General features: G+C 39.1%; 1 protein-coding gene across 9 annotated transcripts in view; it reads right to left on the bottom strand.

Annotated features, from left to right (window-relative positions):
- Nucleotides 1–25,023, bottom strand: part of Akap13 (A-kinase anchoring protein 13) — a 273,195-nt gene that overhangs the window by 192,450 nt on the left and 55,722 nt on the right. For all 9 annotated transcript variants that reach the window (XM_020185782.2, XM_074061538.1, XM_074061537.1 and 6 more), the window contains exon 2: nucleotides 22,013–22,056. In XM_020185782.2, the coding sequence (XP_020041371.2) occupies nucleotides 22,013–22,045 (33 nt within the window). In that variant the 5' untranslated portion in view covers nucleotides 22,046–22,056. The remainder of the gene's footprint in view (nucleotides 1–22,012; nucleotides 22,057–25,023) is intronic.

Genomic DNA, 25,023 nt, shown 5'->3' with positions numbered 1-25,023 from the left:
AAGAGGGTCAACAAGAATAACAGAAGTATTTGGAGGTGGATGAGAAAGGAGGGCAGGTAGGAGGTATGATTCGGTTTGGCATAAACTCACACCCAGGTACAATAGTTGCTTGGACCCAAGGATGTAGGACACTTTTACCCCGTACTAGTGTTTTTCATCACCACCTGAAGCTTACAGGAAGCAAGCAATGTGTCTTTTTAGCACTTCACGCAATGCCAATCTAGCATTAGGAAGTTTGTTCAGTAGATGAGTGAATAAAGTATAAGAGAAAAGCTTTGGTCTAACATAAATGGCAAGCAAAAAAACCCGTATGTGAACATATGAAGGAAAACAAGGAAAAGATACAGTCTTGTATAATGTCCATTACTAGAGGAAATTGTGGAGGCTATGAGATGTTAAAAGCAGCAAATAATATAGGAAAGATTTCTCTCAAAGCAGTACCATAAGAATGACAGAAAATAGAGGCAAGGAAACTATTTGGGGAAAATATTATAAAAACACAGTGTGAGAAAGCAAAAGCAGCTTGAACTGTTATGACAGCAGGGCAACATAAAAAGAAATAAATATAAGAAAATCATTCTGCTAAAAAATAATTTGATGAAATATGATAACTGACTAGACAGAAGTAGCAAACAACAGAAAGACAGTAAACCTGAAGCAACTTTAAAAGGAGAAAGGGTCTATCTTGCTCAGGAAAAATAGGGGTTTGTGGGAAAAGACTCGTGAGAAAAAGGGTGATGAACTTCAAATCTTAAGTTTCACATGTATCAACAGGATGAATAATTGTGTATTACCTACCTATCTAGCAGGAAGGCAGGCAGCAGGACAAACTGTCAGGAAGGCCTGGGCTGGGAAGTAGATGTGAGAGTCAACATGCACTAAGTTAGGAATTATAGTCTTGACCACAGATGAGCTCTCCAGGGTGATGAGCCAAGACTAAGCCCTGTGCTCCTACAAAGGAGACCCGAAAGAAAAAGCTGATCTGGAGCAACAGGAAAGCAAGGAAAGGCCAGGAAGAGTAGGAGAAATCAGAAAATAGATGATTAGCAAAACTAGAAGAGGATGTAAAGGATTTGCTGCATTAAAAGGAATGATTTTTTTTTAAGACCTAAAAAGAGAAACAGAAAAGATGGAAGATAGAAAAGCAGCAATCTTAGGAATTTTTTAAATTTTTATTTATTTATTTATTTTGGTAGGACTGGGGGTTTAACTCAGGGCTTTGCAAAGCAGGCTCTCTACCACTTGAGCCATACCTCCAGCCCATTTTGCTCTGTTCTGGTTGTTTTGGAGTTGGGGGATCTAATGAACTATTTGCCTGGGTTTGCCTTAAACCCTGATCCCCCAACTAAACTAGGATTATAGGCATGAGCCATCAGCACCTAGTGGGAATTTTTAAATTTTTTTACTCCAGCCTTAAATGAGCTTTTTTTTTTTTATAACAGTATTCATTTCTCTCTCCTAGTACCTCAAACCCAGAAATAGGTCCTATGGATCTATCTACTGCTACCTAGAAAGATTGTGAGATTTACCAAACACCTCTCTGTAGATGGCAGCCACAACTGAATCACATCTTGCCTCACCAACCAAAAAAAAAAAAAGTAAAATATACAAATTCCACTTTGAGCCTTTCAGAAATCTTATTTGCTAAACTGAAATAAATAGCACTCACCAAATTCATGACACAGACAATTCCCTACCACCTGAAGTACTTCAGATTTCTCTTTATTTTAATCATGTTAACAAGGTTAATAATAGCCTTGGTAACACCAATGCCTTTTAGGGATGATATAATCTAAGGAAGAGATGTCAATCTGTACTAGTTAGGTAAATGGCTAATCTATGTTAATGTTTTCAAGTGACTTACAAATACAATGACTGGCATCTCTTAGTTTTTGGATTTTTTTAAAAATATGAACACTATATGAAACATTAGTATTGATATATAAACAAGCTTTAAATACTTTGTTCTTTAAACATTTTCTTCAACATATTTTACTTTATTATTTCAAATTTTATTGATAGTCTAAATTCTTACTCCAGGTCTAGCCAGGAGATAAGTTTATTTAATGGCCCAACATTAATGTTTTATTACCTTCCACTCTGTTCTGTTCTCACTACAAAATCTCAAATCATTCATCCATTCATGCCAAACCAGCACACAGTGTCTATGTTTAATACATTGTGTCTCTACTACCAACCATGCACTAGAGCTACCAAGGGAAATGCTACCTGACCCCTGCCCTCCAGGAAAATGGCAGAATGCATACAGGCAGAATGTCATGTGGAAAATGCTTTGTTAGCACACAAGCTTTTCCAGGTACAGAGATGGATGCCCAAACTTCCTGGAAGGGTATGATCAGGAAACTTCTGTGGAGAAATGCCTATGCCTAGCACTGCTCAAAACTCAGATGGTCTTAGGCAGGCACATAAACCCTGAAAGATGCCATTATGGTGCAGTTGGCAGAGAGATTGCACTAGTTCATCTTTGTACACTCAACATCTCTTTAAAGGCCCTGGCCTACAGCCAGTGCTTGATGTCTGCTGAGCTGAACCAAAAATATTTCACTTCATTTAAATCAACAATGGTGAGCACTTAGGTGAGCACTGTGGCAGACACTGAGGCTCTAAAGACAGTTCTTGATCCCTTGGGACTTACAGTGTCTTCAGGAGAAGACACTAAGCCACAGCTACACTTGGCAGGCAGCAATGCAGGAAAAATAAAGACCAGGGACTAAGGAAACTGGAGGAGTACTTGATACCACTGAGCAGACAGGGCAGGGGGCTCCCCACAGAGTCATCTAAGCATGGGTCACTGGAAAAGCCAAAGAAACACTAATTCTCTCTTGTTTGAATTCAAGTTGAGTTTGAAAGAAATGTTGCAATGGGTGGACAACGGTGACATTTGGAGAAGGTAAATGAGGCTAGAAACTAAATCCAAAATCATTTAGGATACAGTTGTCAGACCGAGGTGCTAAACATTGCACATAATGAAGGTTACAAAACGTCATATAACACTAGCAAACCCCAAAGAAATACCAACCTTCCTGTATTTCTACCTTTCTGAGCATCTAAAAGTGCTACTCCATGGCTTTCCTTACACTAGAAAGCAGAACAACATAAGGTTTAATTATAGAACACATGAGTTGCATTTGTGCTGCCCAGTTTACTGGACTGCTCTAGAAAAATAAAAGACAAATTTAGGGGGGACAGTCATGGCAAAATAGCACCCCAAGTCTATTAAAAGTAAGAGTGAAACTACATGGTGCTGCCAACAAGCCAGAAAAGACAAGGCCTTCAAAAGGAAACCCCAGAACACTGAACCAGAGCTGTGCAGTTCCGTTAGTTCTTTGATCAACTCTCAAAGTAGCTTCCTTGGTTCTCAGAGTAGCTTAGTTTTTCTGGGCAATTATCACCACTGCAGAGGTTCACACACTAGCCAACCACCCCACGGCATCAGCCAAAAGCAAACACATCAAACATACAGGTGCAGTGACATTAAAGTGCCACACACAGAAACATTTCAAAAGTGATATGGCGCAACAGAAAAGAATATAAATACAATTTACCCTGAAGAAGGTAAAACCTTAGATAAATCTCCAAATGTAGAAGCTGTGTAGAAGACAAAGGATTAATCCACTCACGGAATGTAAAGGATATACAAAGGCACAGAAGTGAACAAACACGGCACATTCAAGTCATGACTTGACTATAGGGAACACATAAGCAGGAGACAAGAAGACAAAGGAATTCCAAGGATTTTCACCTTTATACTCTTAAGACAAGGGGGCCATGGAAGGATCGACATTATCTGTCTCATGTACTTCTAAGTATGGTTGGTGAAGATCAAGTAAGATGATCACAGACAAGTATTTTATATAACATTAATGATCATTCTTCTTCAAATGTCTTCTTATCAGTCAGGTCTTCCCGGGCTATCCTAAATTCAGTAAGAATTCCCCTGGACTAACTTCACTATCTTGCTCTATTTTTCCCCACAGCATCTGTTACTACCTGACACATACATAATACATATACAATATATAATGATAAACCTACATGAATTTCTAAGAGGGCATATTTATGTATTTATCTGGTTCCCCCAGACCCTCCCAATCATTATGAAAGCCTCATGAGGACAGGGATCACACTTGTTTAGTCTGATGCTACATTACTGCCTAAAAGTATCTGGTTGTTTTAGGTGCCTCAATGAATGTTGGATGAACGAATGAATTCCTAACTGTACTATCTTTCTGTAAACAATCTGCTTCTCTCTCTCCCTTCAATGCATCTTAAGATGACTGCATGAGAAATAAAAGACCTAGAATTTAATGCTCCAACTTTGAGTACCAAACTTTGTGTACTCAAAACCTCACTTAAAACCAATGACAAGAAGAGAACATGTAAGATTTGGATCTTACCCATCTCTCTCTTAAGTGAAAAATATTCAGATACAATCCTTGCCCCTTGGGGTAATGCTCACTTCAAACTGGCCAGCAAAGCCCTTTTTATACAACTTTCCTTAAAAGATGCCTCAACATACCTCAAGCAACATAAACAGAAACGAACTGAGAGATTTATCGACTTTAGCATGAGCTAAAGTCATTCCACACATAGTCAGACTAGTTTCACTTTTAGAAAATATTACACAATTTTATTTGACATTTGAAGCTACTTTTTATTTCAATCAATCTAATCTGTGGGCGGGGGGTGGGTACTGGGGTTTGAACACAGGGCCTATACCTTGAACCACTCCACCACCCCTTTTTGTGATAGGTTTTTTTTTTTTTTTTCTTTCCAAGATAAGGTCTCGTGAACTATTTGCCCGGGCCGGCCTCGAACCGCGATCCTCCTGATCTCTGCCTCCTGAGTAGCTAGGATTATAGACATGAACCATCAGCGCCCCACTCAACCTAATCTTTTGCCAAATAAAAACACTGGCCAGTAAGAGCCTTATAATCTTCCTTCTTCACCCCCCCTTTTGTTGTTGTTTTTTTGTTGTTGTTTTGCAATACTGGTGCTTGTACTCAGGGCCTACACCTTGAGTCACTCCACCAGCCCTTTTTTGTGTTGTTTTTGAGATAGGGTCTCACGAACTATATTTGCCCAGGCTGGCTTCAAACTGCGATCCTCCTGCTGTCTGCATCTGACAATGCAGCCCACCCAGTCTGGCCTCAAACGCACAATCCTTCTGCCTCCACCTCCCAAGTATTGAGTTTACAGGTGTGTGCCACAATGCCAACCCTTTGTTTTTAATCATGAGTGTGCATGTTCCAGTCAAGAGAATCCCTCTCCTCAGTGCTAACCCATAACTATTACTTGAGATAGTAATACTTCTTAAAGATTTCTAGGCACACTTATTTAGTCCACTGAGACAAAGCCAGCAGGTGGCGCTCAATAAATCTGGTGAGTTCTCTATGGAGTAACTTTAAGAAACTTCTTCCTAACAGGGAGGAACTGAGACTTCAGATAGACAAGGAATAAAATTACAAGAAGTTTGGAAATAACTTAGTGTCTGGAAATTGTTTAAGGAGAAATGTTCCTTTAAAGGAAAAACGTACTTAAAATTCTAAGGGTATATAAGCTTTTTCTATTTAGAAGTACAACTCTGCTTCTCAGTCTATTCTTGTTAAGCAAAGCTAAATTTAAGACACCTTTCTGGTGTCTTTAAAAAAAGAAAAACAGGCAGTCTCTTCCTCTTGCAACTGTTTCACAACTCTCTGGAGTTGTGTCAAGACTTAAAGAGACACTCTCCCTTTTGTAAAAGGACCAGTTATTGGGTTGAAATGGAGAAAACATATAGGTTTTCATAAATTTTTGCTAGAATTTTTAATGAAATACCTAGAAATGATTAAAATAACATCAATCTGACCTGTTCTCGTTCCTCCCTCATTCCCTGTGCCCCTCCCAGAGAGCAGGTCACTGAAGCTTATACTCTTGCTATTCTGTCACGAAGCACTACTGGCTTGACTTCTGTCACCCATCTTTCAAAGCTGCTTACCTAGATACCTCGGGTCTCCTCCATAGTCATCAGTGAAGCTAGTTCTGCAGCCTTCTAACCTAAACCTTCACACACTAAGAAAGCATAGAAGAGTCTCCAACAATGTGATCTGATTACTCTCCTAAAACTCTTAGAAAGCCAAGGAGAGAATTCTAACTCCTGAGTACGTCCCTTCTAGTCACGACACACAAGACATTCCACCACCTAGCCCCTGCATACCTCTCCAGCCTTGTCTCCCTCTTGAAGCCTCCCCTTGAACAATATGCTACAATTGCATGAAACAGCTGGTGATTTAAGGACACACAGCTAAGCCTCCATTTCACTATCTGTCTCATTGCTTCTCCCTTCACCTGTGATACTGATGGTCAGAGCAAGGCACAAAGCATGCAACAAGACAACGCCTTTCTATCTTGAGTAGAAACCTAGACTCCTTCCTCACATGAAAAGCCTCACTCGTCACATGCAGATCAAGGTCCCCTCCAACTCCTTGAGCCTATCAGGGTTTGGGCAACAGACGTGGGCAATGCTTAAGTAGAGAAACCCAGCAGGTCACAGTAAATCACCTCTGGTCGCATAGCATTTCTGAATCAGATAGAACAATTATAAAGAGTGCAAGACAATATTCAAAGTTGGAAAGTAGGACACTATCAACTGCATCAAGATTAGGAAGGGAAGTTGCAAATGCAGAAGAGGGAGGTGTGCAGTGGAGGGAGTTGTAGTGCTGGAGGAAAATCACAGGACTTAGAATTCAGCTTCCTTCCTTCCTAGCTACATGAGATCAAGTCATGTGCTTAATAAAATGTCAACTTCTTTTAGCAACTACCTCAAATCTTTTTGGGGGACCCACTAGACTGTAAACTCTAAGGAGTAAAAATTGTACCCTTTATAGTGACACAGTTGAACCACATAAAACAATAATGGCATTTCATCAAATGTTCACAATATGCCAGTACTGTTTTAAATGTTTTACACTATACTTGGGTATAGTTCTCTGGCAGAACACTTGCCTAGCATGCAATGAGGCCCTGGGCTCAATCCCCCAACACAGTGAACAAATAAGAAAATGTTTTACACGGATTAAGGTTACTATTTAATTTCCTTGCAATCATATAAAGTACTAGTATTTTAACAAATTATTCCAAGTTCCTAGCATACAATAAGTATTCCCACCTATTCTTAAGTAAATCAAATAAATTAAAATAGTCCACCCTTCAGAATTTCCTTGTTTCCACCTCCCTTTACAACCTCTTCTAGCAAAACATAGTACTTCTCAAACAGAACCAAATAAAGGATGGTGGTAATTTTTTGGGGGAAGGGGTCTTATTCAGTTATAGAAGAAAAATTTTAACTAGACGACAAACTGGCCTTATGACATCCTCTGAAAAGTAGTTATAATGGAATGTAGGAAGAGTTAAAGGAAAACTTTACCAGATTATAAAGTACAACATCATAAAGCTTTCTTGAAGCTGGTTAAGCTTTCTAATTTATAGCAAAAGCTATATAGGAATTAAACAACACATAGAATTTAAAAATCATAAAGGCAGAAAAAAAAGCAATTCCATCATTTTGGATAACAGAAATAATTTTCTTAACTAACATTATAAGAAAAAACGCTTCACGGAAATAATTCAGTTTTTTAAATTTCTCTTCAAGTGCTAAACTTTTTAAAGTTTTATGAAAATCTATGCAAGGTACACTGCACATTTCAAGATTATCTTAAGTATAGCGATATTAACTGTTACTAACTAACTGTTATTAACCTAGTACACTAAGTACTAGGACCATTACATGTGGGGATGCCAATAATGAATTGCAGAAGAATGAATGATATATATGAAGATGAAGCACTTCTCACAGTACCTGATAAATTATTCACTAGGTGAGAGACATTGCTGTCATTTAAATTTTGGGGGGAGGGTTTTTTTGGATGGGTGTGGAGCTCAGGGCCTCACTTTTGCTACACAGGTGCTCTACCACTTGAGTCACACCTCCAGTCCCTTTTTGCTTTAGTAATTTTTTGCCCAAGATTGGCCTCAGATGGTGATCCTCCTATCTATGCCTCCCACACAGCTGTGATTAGAGGTGTGCACACAGGGCTTTTTTTTTTTTGAGATGGGGTCTCACTAACTTTTTACCTGGCTAGCCTTCAGCCTCAGTCCTCCTGACCCTACTCCCGAATAGCTGAGATTACAAGCATGCACCACCACATCTGGTCCTTAAATTAGGCTTAATCCTCATAAAACCCTGTAATATAGGTTCTATCCTGAATTCTTCAGGAAGAGAATCTAAGACTCATACCCAGCAAGTAGTTGGGCATGAATTTAAGCCTCTTATTTACTCAACTCTTACGGCCTTGCACTTTTCTCTATAGGGGTTCTCAGTGCTGTCCCAGGCCCAGCAGCACCACCTGAAAACTTACGAGAAATACAAACTCTCAGCTCTGCCTCAAACCTAGTAAATGAGAAGGTCTGGGGGTGCAGCCTAGCAATCTGCATTTCAATGGCCTCCAGATGATTCCAATGCTTGCTCACATCTGAGAGCCAGTGGCCCCACAGCACTATGCACCACAAGGCCGTTACTGCAAAGGTCTAGCGTCTGTCCCTAAATGGTTTCCATTTCTTCTGAGTACTTCAACTTTTCAACATCTTGTTCTGTCCTTCAAAATACCATCAAGGTCTTTATTTTACAAGTCCTGCACAACAGCCCACTCCCTCCCCCACCATGCAGGGTTAAGAACAGACGCACAGCTGCAGTGCATGTGCTACCTTAAGAGCCTAGGCTTCCGAAGAAAGGCCTGATTTTAACTCTGCCCCTTACGAGCGCATGAACTTGGCAAGTGACAACACTGTCCCCTCATCTTCAAGATAGAATAGCTATCTCATGAAGCTGCCAGAGTGATTGTATGAGAAAATGAAAGCAGGCATAGTGGGTAAGTACTAGCAGATGTTGAATAAATGCAGGCATTTGTGATTTCCACTTTAATACAACATACACTTTTGCCATCCTCTACTGCATACACATGCACACACATATACCATGGCAACTGAAAAATAAGTACCACACACTATATTCACCAGAAAAACTGGGGTTGGAATGTCAGTGCACAATTTCTTAGAACACCTACCTGTGTCTTATAGACAAGAAAAACCACTTTTAATTCTGAGACTTAGTAAGATATGGACAATGTATAACCATACCCAGAGATGTGTCAAGAACAGAAATAAAGGGCTGGTGGAGTGGCTCAAGCGGCAGAGTGCCTGTCTAGCAAGGGTGAGGCTCTGAGTTCAAACCCCTCTGAGTTAAAAAAAAAAAAAAATAGAATAAATTTCATAGCAATCTGGAAAACAGGAATTAACTGGCTGTTAAGAAATAACTAGAGTTGTGGCTTCTTAAGATTATGCTGCCTAGGATCACTTAATCATATAAGATAGGATGAACTAGACAACATCAGCAAAATGCAAAAAGCTTTAAACTAAGTAGAATTTAGGAATGTCAGAGGTGAATGCAAATTTCATGTTCATTAATAGTAGGTTAAGATCACTCCTGGTCTTTAACAAAGTCAACAAGATAACAATAATGGATGGAGACAAGCCCACAACCAGAATTGGTGGGTCCCATGAACCAAAAAAGGAATGTACCACTGCCTGAGCAGTAAGATAAAACTCACATTTCCTTCTGTGGACAAAACAGAGACAGCTGAGAATTCCACCCTAGCCGCCAGATGCTCTGTGTAGCACATGGGGTCAGCAGTTAACCCAAACACAGAGCTTTGTGAAGGGCATCAAGGACACGCAAGGGCCATCAGCTCTTTCTTAGCTTGAAAAAGAGCAAGCAAGCAAAGCTCCAAGCGTACAAACAGTGTTCTTTATACTTAAGGACATGTACCCTAAATTACAACCCTGCATAAAAAGATACAAATGGAAGTCACCAGAATCGCTGGAGGAGGCACGTGTAGGAAAGAGAAAAGGTTCTGAAGATGGGCATCACCAGCCCTTTCAGTCATCCGTATTTTGTGTGCCTTTCACCAGAATGTAATTTCTATATCCCTGCTGATATAAATATTTCCTTAATACTCTAAGTGGAGCCATTTATGGCTTTCAAAGTGCAGGTTCAGCGTGCTGATTTTATGAATGCAGCTAACATGAATCTCTCTCGTGGCACAGCAAGTTCCAAAGGCAGTGAAAAGAGTCTTCCAATGAACACAGTAACACATCACCTCAGTTCTCTTAGTGCTGCGCTTTACTACTTGTAAAGCACATCTAGCACTTCAACAGGTACAGCTTGTGCTGTCATTTAACCACTTTGTCTGAGTCCCTGCCTCTCCAATGAAAGAAGCTATCTATCCCTTTAAGACCAGACCGCCCATTCACCTTAACAGGTGCTTTGTAAATACCTGTTTTGAATGAATTTAAGGAACAGAACTTTACATTTCTATCTTCATTGGTCACCAAGACTTCTCTTCACTAGGACCAAATGGAAATTTTAACTCCCCGCCACTGTTATTTGAAAGCTTAGGAAATACCAAGTTATTATTTTAAAAGCATCCTGCAAGCAGGCTTTGAAAAGTCTGACCTATGTATCTTGTTCTGTCCTAAAAATGCCAAGGAAAAAAGAAGAAAATACTACTTACAAATGTAAAGCCCACTAACCGGAAAGCAAGCGTCTGGAAACTGATTTAAAAACCCAACAGAGGGGTGAAGATGTAGCTCAGTGGTAGAATGCTTGCCTAGCATGTACAGACCCTGGGTTCAATCCTCAGCACCATCACAAAATAAAAGGACTCCAATACAAGGAAACTGAAATTTTAATTCTATAAAACCATGAAAAGCTGGAATGAGGAACCCCTGAGTTCCTATTTCTACTGGCACTGGTCACAAAGTTGTTTTTAAAATGAAGTCCTTAGGTCTGGCTAGAGAGGGCCACTGTCTGCAAAATGCTGGAGCAGGCCCATCAGAATTGAATTGTGTGAGCCAGGTTATCCATGTAAGGGATCAGAAAGCTGACAGTGAACTGAGAATCACATCATGAAACACATTGCTCAGTAAGAATGATAAAGCTATACCATTAGTAAGTCAACTATAATGAGTCAACTAATAACATTAAGTTCAGGTAGCCTAAATTCTGTGATTTGAAAATCTGACTTATGATGTCATCTATACCTATTCAAGGATACTTTTTAAACTGGTAACAGACTCACAACTTCCCTCCTCTGAGCACAGTACCCGCACCTGGTACTCTCATCTTCTGGAACTGTTTGGGCTGTGAGGTCTATTTTAATTAGCATGAAAAACCACATTTACCCATTGTGCAAAGTCCAAGGCTGGAAATGTTGAGTCCAGAGTGAACAAGGATTCCATGTGTCAGCAAGAAATCGTTTTTTTTCCTCAGGATCTAAATGCAAATCCAATGGACATATCCTTCTGATTTCCCTCGTTCAGGTGGGTTCTTGAGCCAATTAAAAGATTTTAACTCCGTCCACCACAGTTGTTAGAAGACCCTTTTGAACTCTCACTCCTATGGAAATACTAAGCAAGCCCTATATGCTGTGGTGAAGATTAGGTCAGGCAACATGTATTAAATACCTTTGGCCATAGTGCCTTTCCCAGAATAGATTCCCACCAATGCAACATCCTATTCTACTTTTCCATTCCTTGGGAAAACAGAACAGTAACACCTTAAGAACAGTCCCTATTCTAACAGAAATTCAAAAAATCACTAGTGACGCTTTTGTTTTGCACATTTTGAAGAAAAGCATCCAGTGCCACATCTTGTTTCTTATGATGTTCCTGTATTGTAAAATGTTTCTGCCTCCTCTCCCAGAAGCTCTCACATGCAAAAACATTGGTATTGAGGAAAACAGAAGAGAAGGAAAACATAATAAACCAGATCTGTTGAGACTCTGGAAATTTGTTTTCTAATTGGAATGGCTCTTCCCCCTGAAAATCTAATAAATGAGGGTTTTATCCCAAACATATGGCAGGTAATGATTATTATCCCATATATTATCTTGGAGCATGTCTCGGAACAGAATTTCTATCTCACATTTGAGTAGCTCACCAAATTAAATACTTTCAAAAATATTTACTTTGTAGGAAGAAAAATGCCTCTGGCTTTCCTGAGGGTTATCTAGAGATGTGTTTGACAGACAAACCTCACAGACATAAAAAGGCAAGTTTAACAACTAGAGCATCTGAGAAATGCATCCCAAGTTTTCACTCTTTGAACAAGTCAGTTTAGTTAGCAAATTGTCAGCATCCAATATAAGCCATCTGGGTCAGGGTTGGGCCCAGCAAGCTCTTCTAGCATTAGTGACACATAATATAAACCACAAAGCATACTGGAAACCAGTAGAGAACATTTTTCCAATACAGAAAAGGCACCACCTGCAAACTGTAGGAGCTGAGTTCCAGGGCCCTGACCTTACTCTCACTGCTCCATGGCTAATAAGTCACCATCTTTTTGAGGAACCTCTAAATATCTAGCAACATACTTTATTGAGCTATGACTAACTTCCCTTTGTCAAAAGTTATAAAACTACTTCTTCTAATAATGACTACTTCAAATAATAACTGTAAACTATTTTGTTTCTACTGCACACTAAGACATTGTCTCCACCAAAAAATGAGCTCAATCCTAGTAAGCTTTTCAAACATCCCTCCTCTCTTCCAGTCTCCCAATTGCCACATTTTTTTCTCTTAGCCCACTTATTCCAAGTCTTACACTATAACCTCTGTGCCTGTGCTTTCTTAAATTCAAACCACTAATGACCTGCTTCCTGTACACTGTCTAGTCTGATTATTTGCAAATTCTGCTACCTACCCGCCATGAAATCATAGGCAAATTCCTCAATATTTATTGGTTTAAATTTTTGGCAGTATGTGTGATTGAACCCAGGGCCTTGTGCATGCTAGGCAAATACTCTTCCACCTGAGCCATGCCATCAGCCATTTTGTTTGTATTTTGGTTTTTTGTTTGTTTCAGCAGTACTGGGGTTTGAACTCAGGGCCTCACCTCTACCACTTGAGCCATACCCCCAGCCCTTTCTCCTCTAGTTATTTTTAGAATAGGGTCTCACCCTTATGCCTGAACCATCCTGGACCAGGATCTTCCTATTTCCACTTCCCATGGAGCTGGGATGACAGGTGCAATGTCACCACACTCAGCTTTTATTTTTTTTGTCCTGGCTAGTCACAAACTGGGATCCTCCTGATCTCCACTTCTTGAGAAGCTAGAATTATAGATGTGAGCCACTGCACACAGCCCTTGTATTTTGCCTTCCAAATTAGGGTCTTGTGAACTTTGCCTGGGCTGGCTTCTAGTTGCTGATCCTCCAGTCTCCAAGCAGCTGGGATTATAGGTATGCACTATCATGCCCAGCTTCCCTCCATCTCTTTATTGTATACTTTCCTCACTCTTCCACAAGACTGGGTTCAGCCATCCTAAAATACAATGATTCTTATGACTCATAACATTTTTTCCCAGTCCTGAACTCTCAAGGTCCATTCCTACATGCAGAGCTGACTGTGGGGCATTCACTTGGATATAAAGTGACTTACTCTCACACACACTCACTCTTTCTCTTCCCTCCCACCCCCCTTCCCCCAGAATATAAAGTATGGGATTCATCCAAGTCTCTTGACACCTACTGTCTCCTTGTACCTTGAGTCTGAGAAAAGAGGCACAAAAGACCCTTTGCTCCTTCAGAAATTTAAAAACTTTGCTTCCTTTTCAGCTGTTACTTGGGGGGAGGATTTATTTAATGTTGCTAGTGTTTGGTTGCTAGGTCAAGTAGTTTAAGTGTGTGGAGGTGATGGTAGTGACTAATTTATTTGTTTTATGAATACAACCTTTCCTTCATGTGCTTGGTTTTTCTTTTACCACCTTACAGCATCCCTCTTCCCTTACCTTCTGGCTAGTTTTTTCCCCATTGAAAATAGCTCTAGAGCTAAAGGGTACATGTATTCTGTTCATAAAAAATGTGAGCAGTTACGTGGTTTGCTGCAAACAGGTGGTATGGATCCTAAGTTGCATAAGGACTACAAATAATTCAGTACTCAAGAGATACAGGCAGTATTTCTACCATGTTCTTTCAAATAGGTATTTCACAGAATGCAACTTTACAACACAATTCCATCAGACACTTTTATGGTTTGGATACTGAATGCTCCCCAAAGACGGTGCTGGAAGGCATTGTTGCAGCCTGTGGCGCTATTAGGAGGTGGTGGAACCTTTAGGAGGTAAGGCCTAGTGGAAAGAAAGTTAGGCTGAGGGGCATCTCTTAAAGGGAATTTTGGGACACTGACCCCTTCTTTTTCCAAGCCACTTTGCTCTGCCACACTCTTCCAGCAACAGACCAGAAGTCATAGTCAAACAACCATGGACTGAAACCATGAGCCAGAATAATAAACCATTTCCTCTTTTTAGGTTGATTTTCTCAGGTATTTTGCCACAGTGACATAAAACAGTCTGACACACATACTTGTAGGATTTCCTTACAATTTCACGAAAGGTTACATATGCACAATAAGGAGTTGGTTATTATACTTATTTCCTTCCTAGCAATACCTCAGTCACAAAGGTAACAACACTAACCATTCACAGCCCACACAGGGTAAATGCATTAACTGAACTTGAGAAACAAATGAGTAATTCAAAGAAAGCCAGCTGTTCTATCCACAAGAAGTGAGTTTCACTGAAATTGTAGTTTTACCAAGACTGTTTTTCATGGACTCACTCTGTGGCAGCTTACTGAGTGCCTACTACATCCTCATTAAATGTTGCTGTCATTGCTCCGTTGAGAATTACATCAAGAACGTGTGGAGACGATGTCTTGTTAAACCACAAGTAAATTATTACACTCGATAAGCTCCCTACTGACATTAGCAACTTCACTGACATTTAAGGGTACACCTTACACAGAACAAGGATGCCCTATGTCAGGAAAGCCAATATGCAAAAGGTGCTGCCAAACCTGAGACCTTAGAAGGAGAAAGTGAGCAGCTAATCACACCATCTTCTTACAATGCCCAGTTCCTCTGAACAGACGAAGTATGTAAATTCAGTTCCATCTTAGCCAAGGGTTCACTGTTAGCATCTCCGATAATCATGTAAGAATGTATCAAGAGACATCATGAAAAACACCAGAGACATAATTTGTGTAGTATTCCTACCAAAATCACCAGGAAACATCTACAAACCCAAACTGATAAAAGACAACTGGGCTGTATTCTTCAAAAGTGTCAATATCATGACAAACAATGCAGAAGAATTGTCATTAAGAAACTGAAGAGCTATGGACACCCATATGTAGAAGACTGATTAGACTCATATCTCGCATCCCATAAAAAACTCAATTCAAAATGGATCAAAGATCTTAATACAGACTTGAAACTACTATGGGAAAACACTTGAAGATATAGACATAGGCAATGACTTTCTGAACAGGACTCCAATTTCTCAGGAAATCCAAGCAAGAATTGACAAATGGAATTGCATCAAATTTAAAAACTTGTGCACATCAAAGGAAACAATTACCAGAATGAAGACACAAACCCATAGAATGGGAAAGAATCTTTGCAAGCTCCTCATCAGACAAAGAATTAATACCCAAAATATATAATGAGCTCAGAAAATTAAAAACCAAATAACAAATAATTCAATTAATCAATGGAGAAAGAACTGAATAGTTCTCAAAAAGAGTACAAGTACCTGAGAAACGTTCACCATCTTTAGCCATAAAGGAAATGCCAATCAAAACGACACTGAGATTCCATCTCCCTCCAGTTAGAATGGCCATCATGAAGAAAACAAAGAACAAATGCTGACAAGGGAGGATGGAGGAGAGGTGGGCAACACTAGTACTCTGCTGGTGAAATGTACATCAGTGCAGCCACTATGGAAATCGGTACGGAGGGTCCTCAAAAAAGCAAAAACAGAACTACCATATGATTCTGCTACACTACTCTTGGTCATAGAACCAATGGAACGTGAGTCAACATTAAACAATACAGATACCTTCATATTCATGTTTATTGCAGCACTATTCACAATAGCCAAGCTATGGAATCACTCTAGGTATCTAACAACCAATGAATGGGTAAAGAAAATGCGGTAGATGTACACAATGGAGTATTATTCCACCATAAAGAAGAATATGATGTCATTTGCAGGAAAATGGATGGAACTGGAAATCATCAGGCTGAGATAAGCCAAGCTCAGAAGACAACTATCACATTCTCTCTCCAGTGCAGAATCTACACCTAACAATATGACATTATTGTAAAAGGAAGCCTGTTTGGGGGCTAACCAATGAAAGGGGGGAAGGAGAGAGTAATGGGTAATGAATAGGATCGAAGTACATATATATGAAAATAGCATAATGAAGCCCACTAAAAACTATAAATATGAAAAATGGGGGATAAGAAATAAAAATAGAGGGGGTGAATTTGTGCATATTATACACATGCATGGATAATATGACAATGAAACTCCCTTGTACAATTAACATATGCTAGTAAAATAAACAAAGTTAAAAAATAAATTCAATGTATAATACAAGACTAAATCCTGCACAGAGAATGAAGGGAGAGGCTGGTGTAAAGGACATTATGGGGATAATTATGAAGATCTGGATACGGACTTACATTATATAAAAGCATTATACCAATGTTATAATTCCTGTTTTTGTTCATTATACTGTGGGTTCTGAAAAGAACAGCCTACTTCTGAAGAAATCTAGGCTGAGATGTGTACGAGGGACTAGGGTACAATGTGTACAACTTTCAAATGACTCAAAAAATACATAATATAGACAATGATAAGCAAATGTGATGAAATGTTAATGAGATTAGAGGCAAAGTTACTGTACCTTCTTATAACTTATACAAGTTCAAACTCACTTCAAATAAAATGCTTTAAAAACTGTTTGTTTTTAGTGAAATGAAAGATTAAACTTGAGTTACTTACATGAAAATAGAACGTATTTGTGCCAGGCTATCATGTTAAGTGCTGTCAGAGTTTCGTATTTTATGGAACGGCTGTGGACTTTATGAGACGGCTTGGTGTACAGAAGCGCCACCCTTGCTAGTTACTAAGTAAACTGGCTCCCCACCCAGAGCCTTGTGCATGCTAGACAAGCGCTCTACCACTGAGCCTCATCCCCAACCCTCACAGGAGCCATTTTGCGCTTATGTTTCCTCCTCTCTCACAACTTCGCTATGAGAACAAAATGACACAATGTACGCAAAAGTCCCTTTTCAACTATTAGGTACTAGTCAAGCTTTTTTTTTTTTTTAAAGGAGTTATCATCCAGAAAGTTACAGGTGGTAAAATGAGTGTTACACATCAATAGTATTCAGAGAAAACATGATGGTGAAAAGACTACTCTTAAATTATATCCTTCACCACGTAGGTTCAAAAATGGACAAACAGTAGCAAATTTTGAAAATATGATGACTTATTCCTCCCAAAAAAGTAATCTAGCCATGAAAGAATATAAAACTAAAGTAGAATTTTTGTTAAATTTTCACTGTGATAAGTAAAAACGAAATCTGCTTTAAAAAAATTCAAGAATATTTATCTATATCTAAAGCACAAATCTTAAAAATGACTCAAAACTATTTTTTCCTCACATGGAGAATCCAAAATGCGTACATTTAAACTTGGTAAGAATGCAGGCTGCTCAGACCAGCATGCCCACATTAGGTTAAATCTCAGCATCCCAAGTGATCTGACTTGACCCCACGCTGTTAAGGGTTCTAAAATTTTAGAGCACACAGAAATACATGCTGCACTGGGATTCACACATGAGAAAAGGTGGACCCGGAGAGTTACCTAACTGTCTGTGAAAGTCTGGAAGATCTAGCTTTTCCCTCATCTCCTTCCAACATCTCCAATCTCATCCTGGAGGACAGACCAGGCCCCACTAGCCTTTGGACCCCCTAAGCCCAGACACTGTTCTTTCCGTTCCTCAAACAAATAAAAGCTTATTCTTACTTTTGAACTTACTCGCTTATTTCCCTGAGCTGGGACACTGTGCCAACATCTTCTGGTCATTCAGGTCAGCATAAAAGCATGCCTCTCAGAGGTGCTCCCAGCCACCCAACCTAAAACACCCCTAGCCAGGCACTATCACATCCTCTTACTTTATTTGTTTTCATAGAGCTTTTTCACCTGTTAAAATTTTTCTGTGTATAAGTTGTCTGCCTCTTCTCACTACAATATAAATACCACAAGAGAAGGGGACAATCCGTTTTGCTTATGGTGAAATCTCCAGCACCCCAGATAAGGACTTTGCACGAAGAGGACACCTAAACGAAAAAATGAGTCTCCTCAGCCCCAGCCCAAAATTCACTTCCAATCTGGATGTGTGGGTGAAATTAATTTCAGGAATAAAAAGTTTTCTTTTTTTGTCTTCTTTCCCACTGCCCACTATCCTAATTCTATCTACTCTCTTATACTCCCAAAGAGCACATCTACTCTCACATTCAGAGCTGTCCAGTTCTTAGAGACAACACAAACTACCTCTACTTCTAAACTGACTTCCTTGCTCCAGAATTCCAACCACAGATCTCCTGCTAGCAACAGGACACCCATGTGTCCTACAGTATGTTTAAAGAACAAGTTCATCATCTCCTCATTCCCTTTAACAATGGCATTTGCTGTGACTCATTCAAATCATCAACCAAATGCAAGTCATTCACTCTTCTCTTTCACTCTTCACGTCTACTAAAGTATTTGGCTCTGCTGCTTCTAAAAGTATTTCCTGCATCTGCCACTGCCTCTCATTTTTATTTTCACGGTATATTAAGGCCATCATGCAGAAAAAGATATACCTAAACTTGTAATTGTTTTTATCAACACCACCCAATGAGACCTAAACTGCAATTATTACAAATCCATCTGCAAAGAATCTGTACTTTTGTGGAGGCTGTAAGACATACCTGACCTAGAAATGTAACATTCTTGCCAGACACAAAGATTGTATTCACAGAATCAAAGATGAGTGACAAGGAAAGAAAGGCATGGCCATATTGAGATACTGGATTCCAAAATTCCAAACTAATGTCCTGCACCTCCCTCTGTGAACACTTCATAAAAATAATAGCCCACTAAAACAGATTTACTTAAAACATTCAACAGTACTCCCAACTAATGCAACCTACTCTGCATGCATCTTTACTTAAAAACTGGTTAAATATTTATTTGCAATCTAGCCTACTTTTCTTAACTTACAGATAAAACGTTCTCCGGATTCAGTGTTTTCCCTCCTCTACTGATGATATTCACCACTGGCCAATCCCAAATATATACTAAAAGGTAAGCTTAAACAATCTTTTTGTTCCTTTGCTCATTACTTTCTCTAGGTGCAAAGCACGGACCTATCCAACATACTGTTATACAACAGCTAGTTTTCTCTGCCAACACAACATAAATTCCTGTGAGTTGGACTCAGTTTATTGAGAATGAAATATTGTCACATTTTAAAAAAGGATAACAAACTTTCTGCTAAGTATTACCACATGATAGATATTTGAAATCTGAAGAGAGCTTGTCCAATTCCTTAAAACAGTCATATACCAAGCACTTACTCTGTTAAGAATAATCCTCAGAGCTGATCCCATTTCCCTAGCAGAATGAAACTTTTTTAAGCTTAACAAGATTTACAGTGGGAAAACAAAGTCTAAAATGTCTTCCACTGAGATAAATCAGGGTGTCAGCAGGGCAATGTGCCTATGGAGGCTCTGGGGGGAAAAGGTTCATTGGTTTTGCCAGTTCCTTAAGGCTATAATCCTTGGCTCATGACCCCTTCCTCCACCTGCAAAGCAAATAGCACTGCATCTTCAAATCTCTCTGATTGTCTTCACACACTCTCTTACTTATAAGACGTAATTACAATGGATCAACCAAATAATTCAGGATAAACTTCCATCTCAAATTTTATAATTTAATTAATTATGAGAAGTCTTTTTTGCTGTGTAAAGCTTCTGGGGATGAAGATGTGAACTATGAAATTCTAAGATAAACACACAGGAGTAAATCTCTATGACCTTGGTTTAGGCAAAAAATTATTCCTAGATATGTGATCTTGCTTTACGCAAAACATTCTTCTTAGATATGATACTAAAAGTACAAGTGATAGAAGAAATAATAAACTAGACACAATTAAAACAGAAAGTTTTTGTACTTCATAGGACAAAACATCACCAAAGTAAAATGGTAACTCGCAGAATGACAGATGATTTTTGCAAATCACAAATCTGATAAGGAATTTGTATCCAAAATACACAAAGAACCCATACAATTCAGTAAGAAAAATAACCCAATTTTTAATTGGGTGAAGAGTCTGAACAGACACTTCTCCCATCATATAAATAGCTAATAAGCATATGAACAGATGTTCAAAGCCATTAGCCATTTGGGAAATACAAATCAAAACACATGCGCTATCACTTCACATCCATTAGGATGACTACAGTCAAAAACTCAGAAGGGGCCAGTTATAGTGGCGCACATCTATAACCTAGCTACTGGGAAGCAGAGGTAGGAAAGAGGATCCCAGTCCCAACCTACCTAGGTAAAAGCAGGAGACCCTATGTGAAAAGCAAAGCAAAAGGACTGGGGATTTGGCTCAAGAGGAAGAGAGCTTGCCTATGCAGCTCAAGGCCCTGAGTTCAATCTCTGGGACCACCAAAAAAAAAAAAGCAATGAAAATACTGGTGAAATACAGAAAAATTAAAAACTTCATAAACTGCTGGAAAAATGGTCCAGTCATGGTGGAAAACAGTTTGGAAATTTCTCAAAATGTGAAGCCATAATTATATGAGTAAGAATTTTATTCTTAGGTATATATACCCAAGAAAAATTAAAAATATGAAGGCACAAAAACCTGTCCACAGCAGCACTATTCATAGAAGCCAAAAAGAGGAAAGAACTCAAATAGATAAATAAAATAAGGTATACCCACACAATGGAGTATTTTTCATCAATAAAAAGGAACTAGAGAGATACATGAGCTAAAATAGATAAACCCTGAAAACATGCTAAGTAAAAGAGGCCAGTCACAAAAGGCAACATACTGCATGATTTCACATATATGAAATCTGCAAGACAGGTAAATGAATAAAGACAGAAAGTAAATAAAATGCCTGTCATGGCTGGAAGGAGTGGGAAGTAATGACTGCTAATGGGTACAACCTATCTTCTGGGGTGACGCACATGTTCAGAAGTGGGGTAATCTGGAATCCAAAATGCCCCAAAATACAAAACTGTTTGAGCACTGAAAATTTCATACCTGACCTAATGTCACCCAAAATTATGAAAAATATTGCATAAAATTAACTTCAAGCTAAGTCTAAGGTACATGTGAAACAAATGGATTTCATGTTTACACTTGTGCCCTAGTCCCAAGAGATAGAAGATAATAGATAGACAGACACAAATATTCCAGAATCAGACAAAATTCTGTCTGATCTGTAGTTCCAAGCATTTCAGATAAGGGATTCTTGATCTGATACTAAGACTCAAGTTTACCTTGCTCAGCCTTGATTTGTTCATTTTGTCAATTTTGTCTTACAATTCCCTCGCTTTAAGCAAGGGACATGGCAGCTTTCATCCCAGGTCATAAGGTAAGCAGCACTTGCCATGACAGAGTATCTGCCACCTAGTAGCAACGCAGAGCAACTCACCACAGCAGCAGGCCGATCTCATTCTATGTTTATAGAAATACACTGCAGGTAAAAATAAGAAACCACAGTCCCACTTCTGGGGCAATGTGTTTTATATGTGCACCCGATCGCAAGCCTTACAGCTACAACTGTCCTCAGCTGAGTTCCGTCATGTGTTAGGCATTTAGCATTTACCAAACCAAACTCTATTTCTAAAGTATACTTGCCAATAAAGTCATTCACAGACGTGTAAAAATTTCTTTAAAATATCTACCACATGAGTATGAGTTTATTATAACAAAGAACACAGAGACGCAGAAATGCAAAAGAAATCACATTATCTACTCACATATAATGGAGCTTGTTGTGGAGTAAGTTTCATGACCGAAGACACTGAAAGAGAATGAAGACATAAATGAGAATAAAGTTAAGATTGTCACCAAAAATATACATACCACCTAGAGTCCTAAAGAGGTCAGACAAAGCTCTGTGAGAACAATGCAAACTCTGACATGCCCGCATGTCCAGCCTGCCTTAATGTGTGGGAAGGAGAAAGCTCAAGGACTGCTTGTCTGTATTCCAGAATCTTCTCAAGAGGGAGAACTTTCCTAATTGAAAAATAAAGACAAAAGGCTTTGCTTTCACAAAAAATTTAAAGCAGTTTCCAAAGCAGAACCAGTAGACTCAGTTGCAATTTTATATCACCCCATAAACTCACAAAATGCTGCATACCTGGGGACCAGCCCCCAATCCCACTAGGGAAGATTAAGGGGAAGGGAGGTTAAAAAAAAAACCCTAGAGCTCTCTTGCTCACTGCCTCTCAGAGAAGGAAGGCTACAGCTTGCCTGTAACAGCTAAAAAGTCTTTGCCCTTCTCAAAACTAATGGCTGGATTCCTTGGTTATTTCTGTCACTAAATGAATTCTCACAAAAAAACTTAGGAAGAACTTTAGAAAAGGCTTCCGGGATAGTGCATTTCTGAATATTAAGAAGAACATGTTCTTAAAAGTTGAACTTGGTGATTTTACCAGTACTTCAGAATGGCAGGTCTTTTGACAGACAACCCCCACCACCTCCCCAGAATTTGAATATAAGCTGATCTAACGCTCACTAGTCAGAGGAGACCAAGAGACTTCATTATAATTTCATATGAAATTTCTTATTCATAATAGATAAGTTAAGGCATATAATAACCAGCACATGAAAAAATAGGTTAAATTCTACACCTTGTGTTCTACCCAATTACGAAGACCTCACCAACAATTTATTGAAATTCAAAGAGTATATAAACTGGAGGTTACCACCAATGGTCAGATGTTCAGAACAAAAAACAATGTCTTAGTGATCATTCATAATTTAAACAGACACCTCTCAATATAAAAATCTTCAAGGATCTGCACAGATTGAGCTGTATATGTCTGAGACCAAGGCTCATCCAAACAGCAATTAACATATAGTTGGGGTGGGGAAGAGTCTATAACCAGGCTCTAAAACCCAATCACCTGCAACCAGTTACAGACCAAGTTACTGGACAAGACAGTAGGAAGTCTACAGCAGTTGGCTCCACCATGTTGACTGACCCATCTCCATGCCTATCATCATTCACTTTATGTTCCACCCCCACAGTGAAACCTCCTGGCTCAGGGCACTCTTTCTTCTCTGCCTGCCTTCATTTAGTAACTCTTTACCTTTAAGTGATAAAATCACCTAAAGAAATCTACACTGAAAACCAAGTTTGAGAAATGTAGCGATAACTCTTTTAATAGAAAAATTAAGTACATTTCAAGGCCATCAGATTCCAGCAACAAGCATGAACAAAAACCAAAGATCAATGGGCTTGAACACTTTTTCAGTGTATTAAATATTCATTTAATTTAAAACCACTGGCTTTTCAATCAACTTTCCAGGTTATGCATGGGACACAGAAGAACCTATAAATTTATGAACCAAAATGTGTTTCTGCCATCACCCACAGAAAAAATAAAAGTAAAACATACACTGTTTTGACACTTGGCAATCCGGAGGATTGGAGAATCTATGGTGACAAAATAGTGACTTTGGTATCACTCCTATGTTCACGCTTTGCCAAGAAAAACTGAGGGTGCCTGTGTAAGGACCACATCATCATCTTATCTGAGTGGCTGCCAGTTCATTTGGATCTAAGGAAGGGCTGGCACATTCTGAACTGTTTGGAATTATGAACTCATCTAGACATATTTCAAAGCCACAACCTGTACAGGTTACTCTCAGATAAGGATGCAAGAAGAATGATCCACAGGCCCATCATCCTATCAGGTAATTGTACTACAAACTTTTTCTTTTCTTTTTTTATATTGATGTACTGGGGGTACATACTACAAATTTTATAGCACCTATTTTTTTAACTGTTTTGTTTCATCTTGTTTATTATTTTTGATGGGACTGGGATTTGAACTCAGGGTTTCAAAGCAAGAGCTCTACCACCTGAGCCACACTTCCAGTCCATTTTTCCTCTGGTTATTTTAGGGATGGGGTCTCGTGAACTATTTGCTGGGCTGCCCTTGAATCACCATCCTCCCAATCTCAGCCTCCCAAGTAGCTAGGATCACAGACATGAGCCACCAGCACCCAGCTCTAGTACCTATTACCTTAGTGACCTCAGCTCATCTCCTAAGGATCACTTGTCCAGATCTGACAAACTTATTACTTCTATTGTTTCAACTGGCTTCTTTTGTTGTTCACAATAGGGAAGATTCCAAATCCACACACACACACAAGTACAAGCCATTCCCCATATCTGCACACCCCCAACAGGAGGAGGGCAGCAGAGTAGGCGTTTGCAGTTGATCTATGTATAAACAGAAGATTTTTACCTTCTGTAAAAAGCTGTACTTACTCTGTACTTCCATGGCAGAATACACTTCAAATCAATTCCCCTGGCCAGGGACCCTGTTAAGATGGGCTTTGAAACACAAAAATTTGTGCCAAGGGTTAACATGGAAATTACACTGTATGCTCTGGATTCTTGTAAAAAAAAAAAAATCAGTGTTCAGCTCTTCCTCACAGAAAGTAACTGAATCCAAAAAGTCTTTCCTTCATTCCTAGGAATATTGCCAATAGCTATAAACACACTGTGCACTAGTAGGGGAAGTTTAGGTGGCTTGAAGTGGGAGCAGGTAATCCTGAACAAGAGAGAAAGACGCAGGATACACAGAGTGAATAGGTTTTCCTTTGAAGATACCAAGTTCTACAGAAGCTATAAAATACCACAAGTACCAAATATATTTCCTGAGTAAATGACTGAGAAAGTCTTGATCCATGAATGTTTTACTTCTGTTTACAGCTGCATTAACTAATAGCTGAGCAGTAAGCTCTAAGCAAT

Source organism: Castor canadensis, chromosome 19 (assembly GCF_047511655.1).
Source record: "Castor canadensis chromosome 19, mCasCan1.hap1v2, whole genome shotgun sequence".
NCBI classification, from domain to species: Eukaryota; Metazoa; Chordata; class Mammalia; order Rodentia; family Castoridae; genus Castor; species Castor canadensis.
The sequence above is the reverse complement of the archived record's forward strand: the minus strand, read 5'-3'. Positions and strand labels throughout refer to the sequence as shown.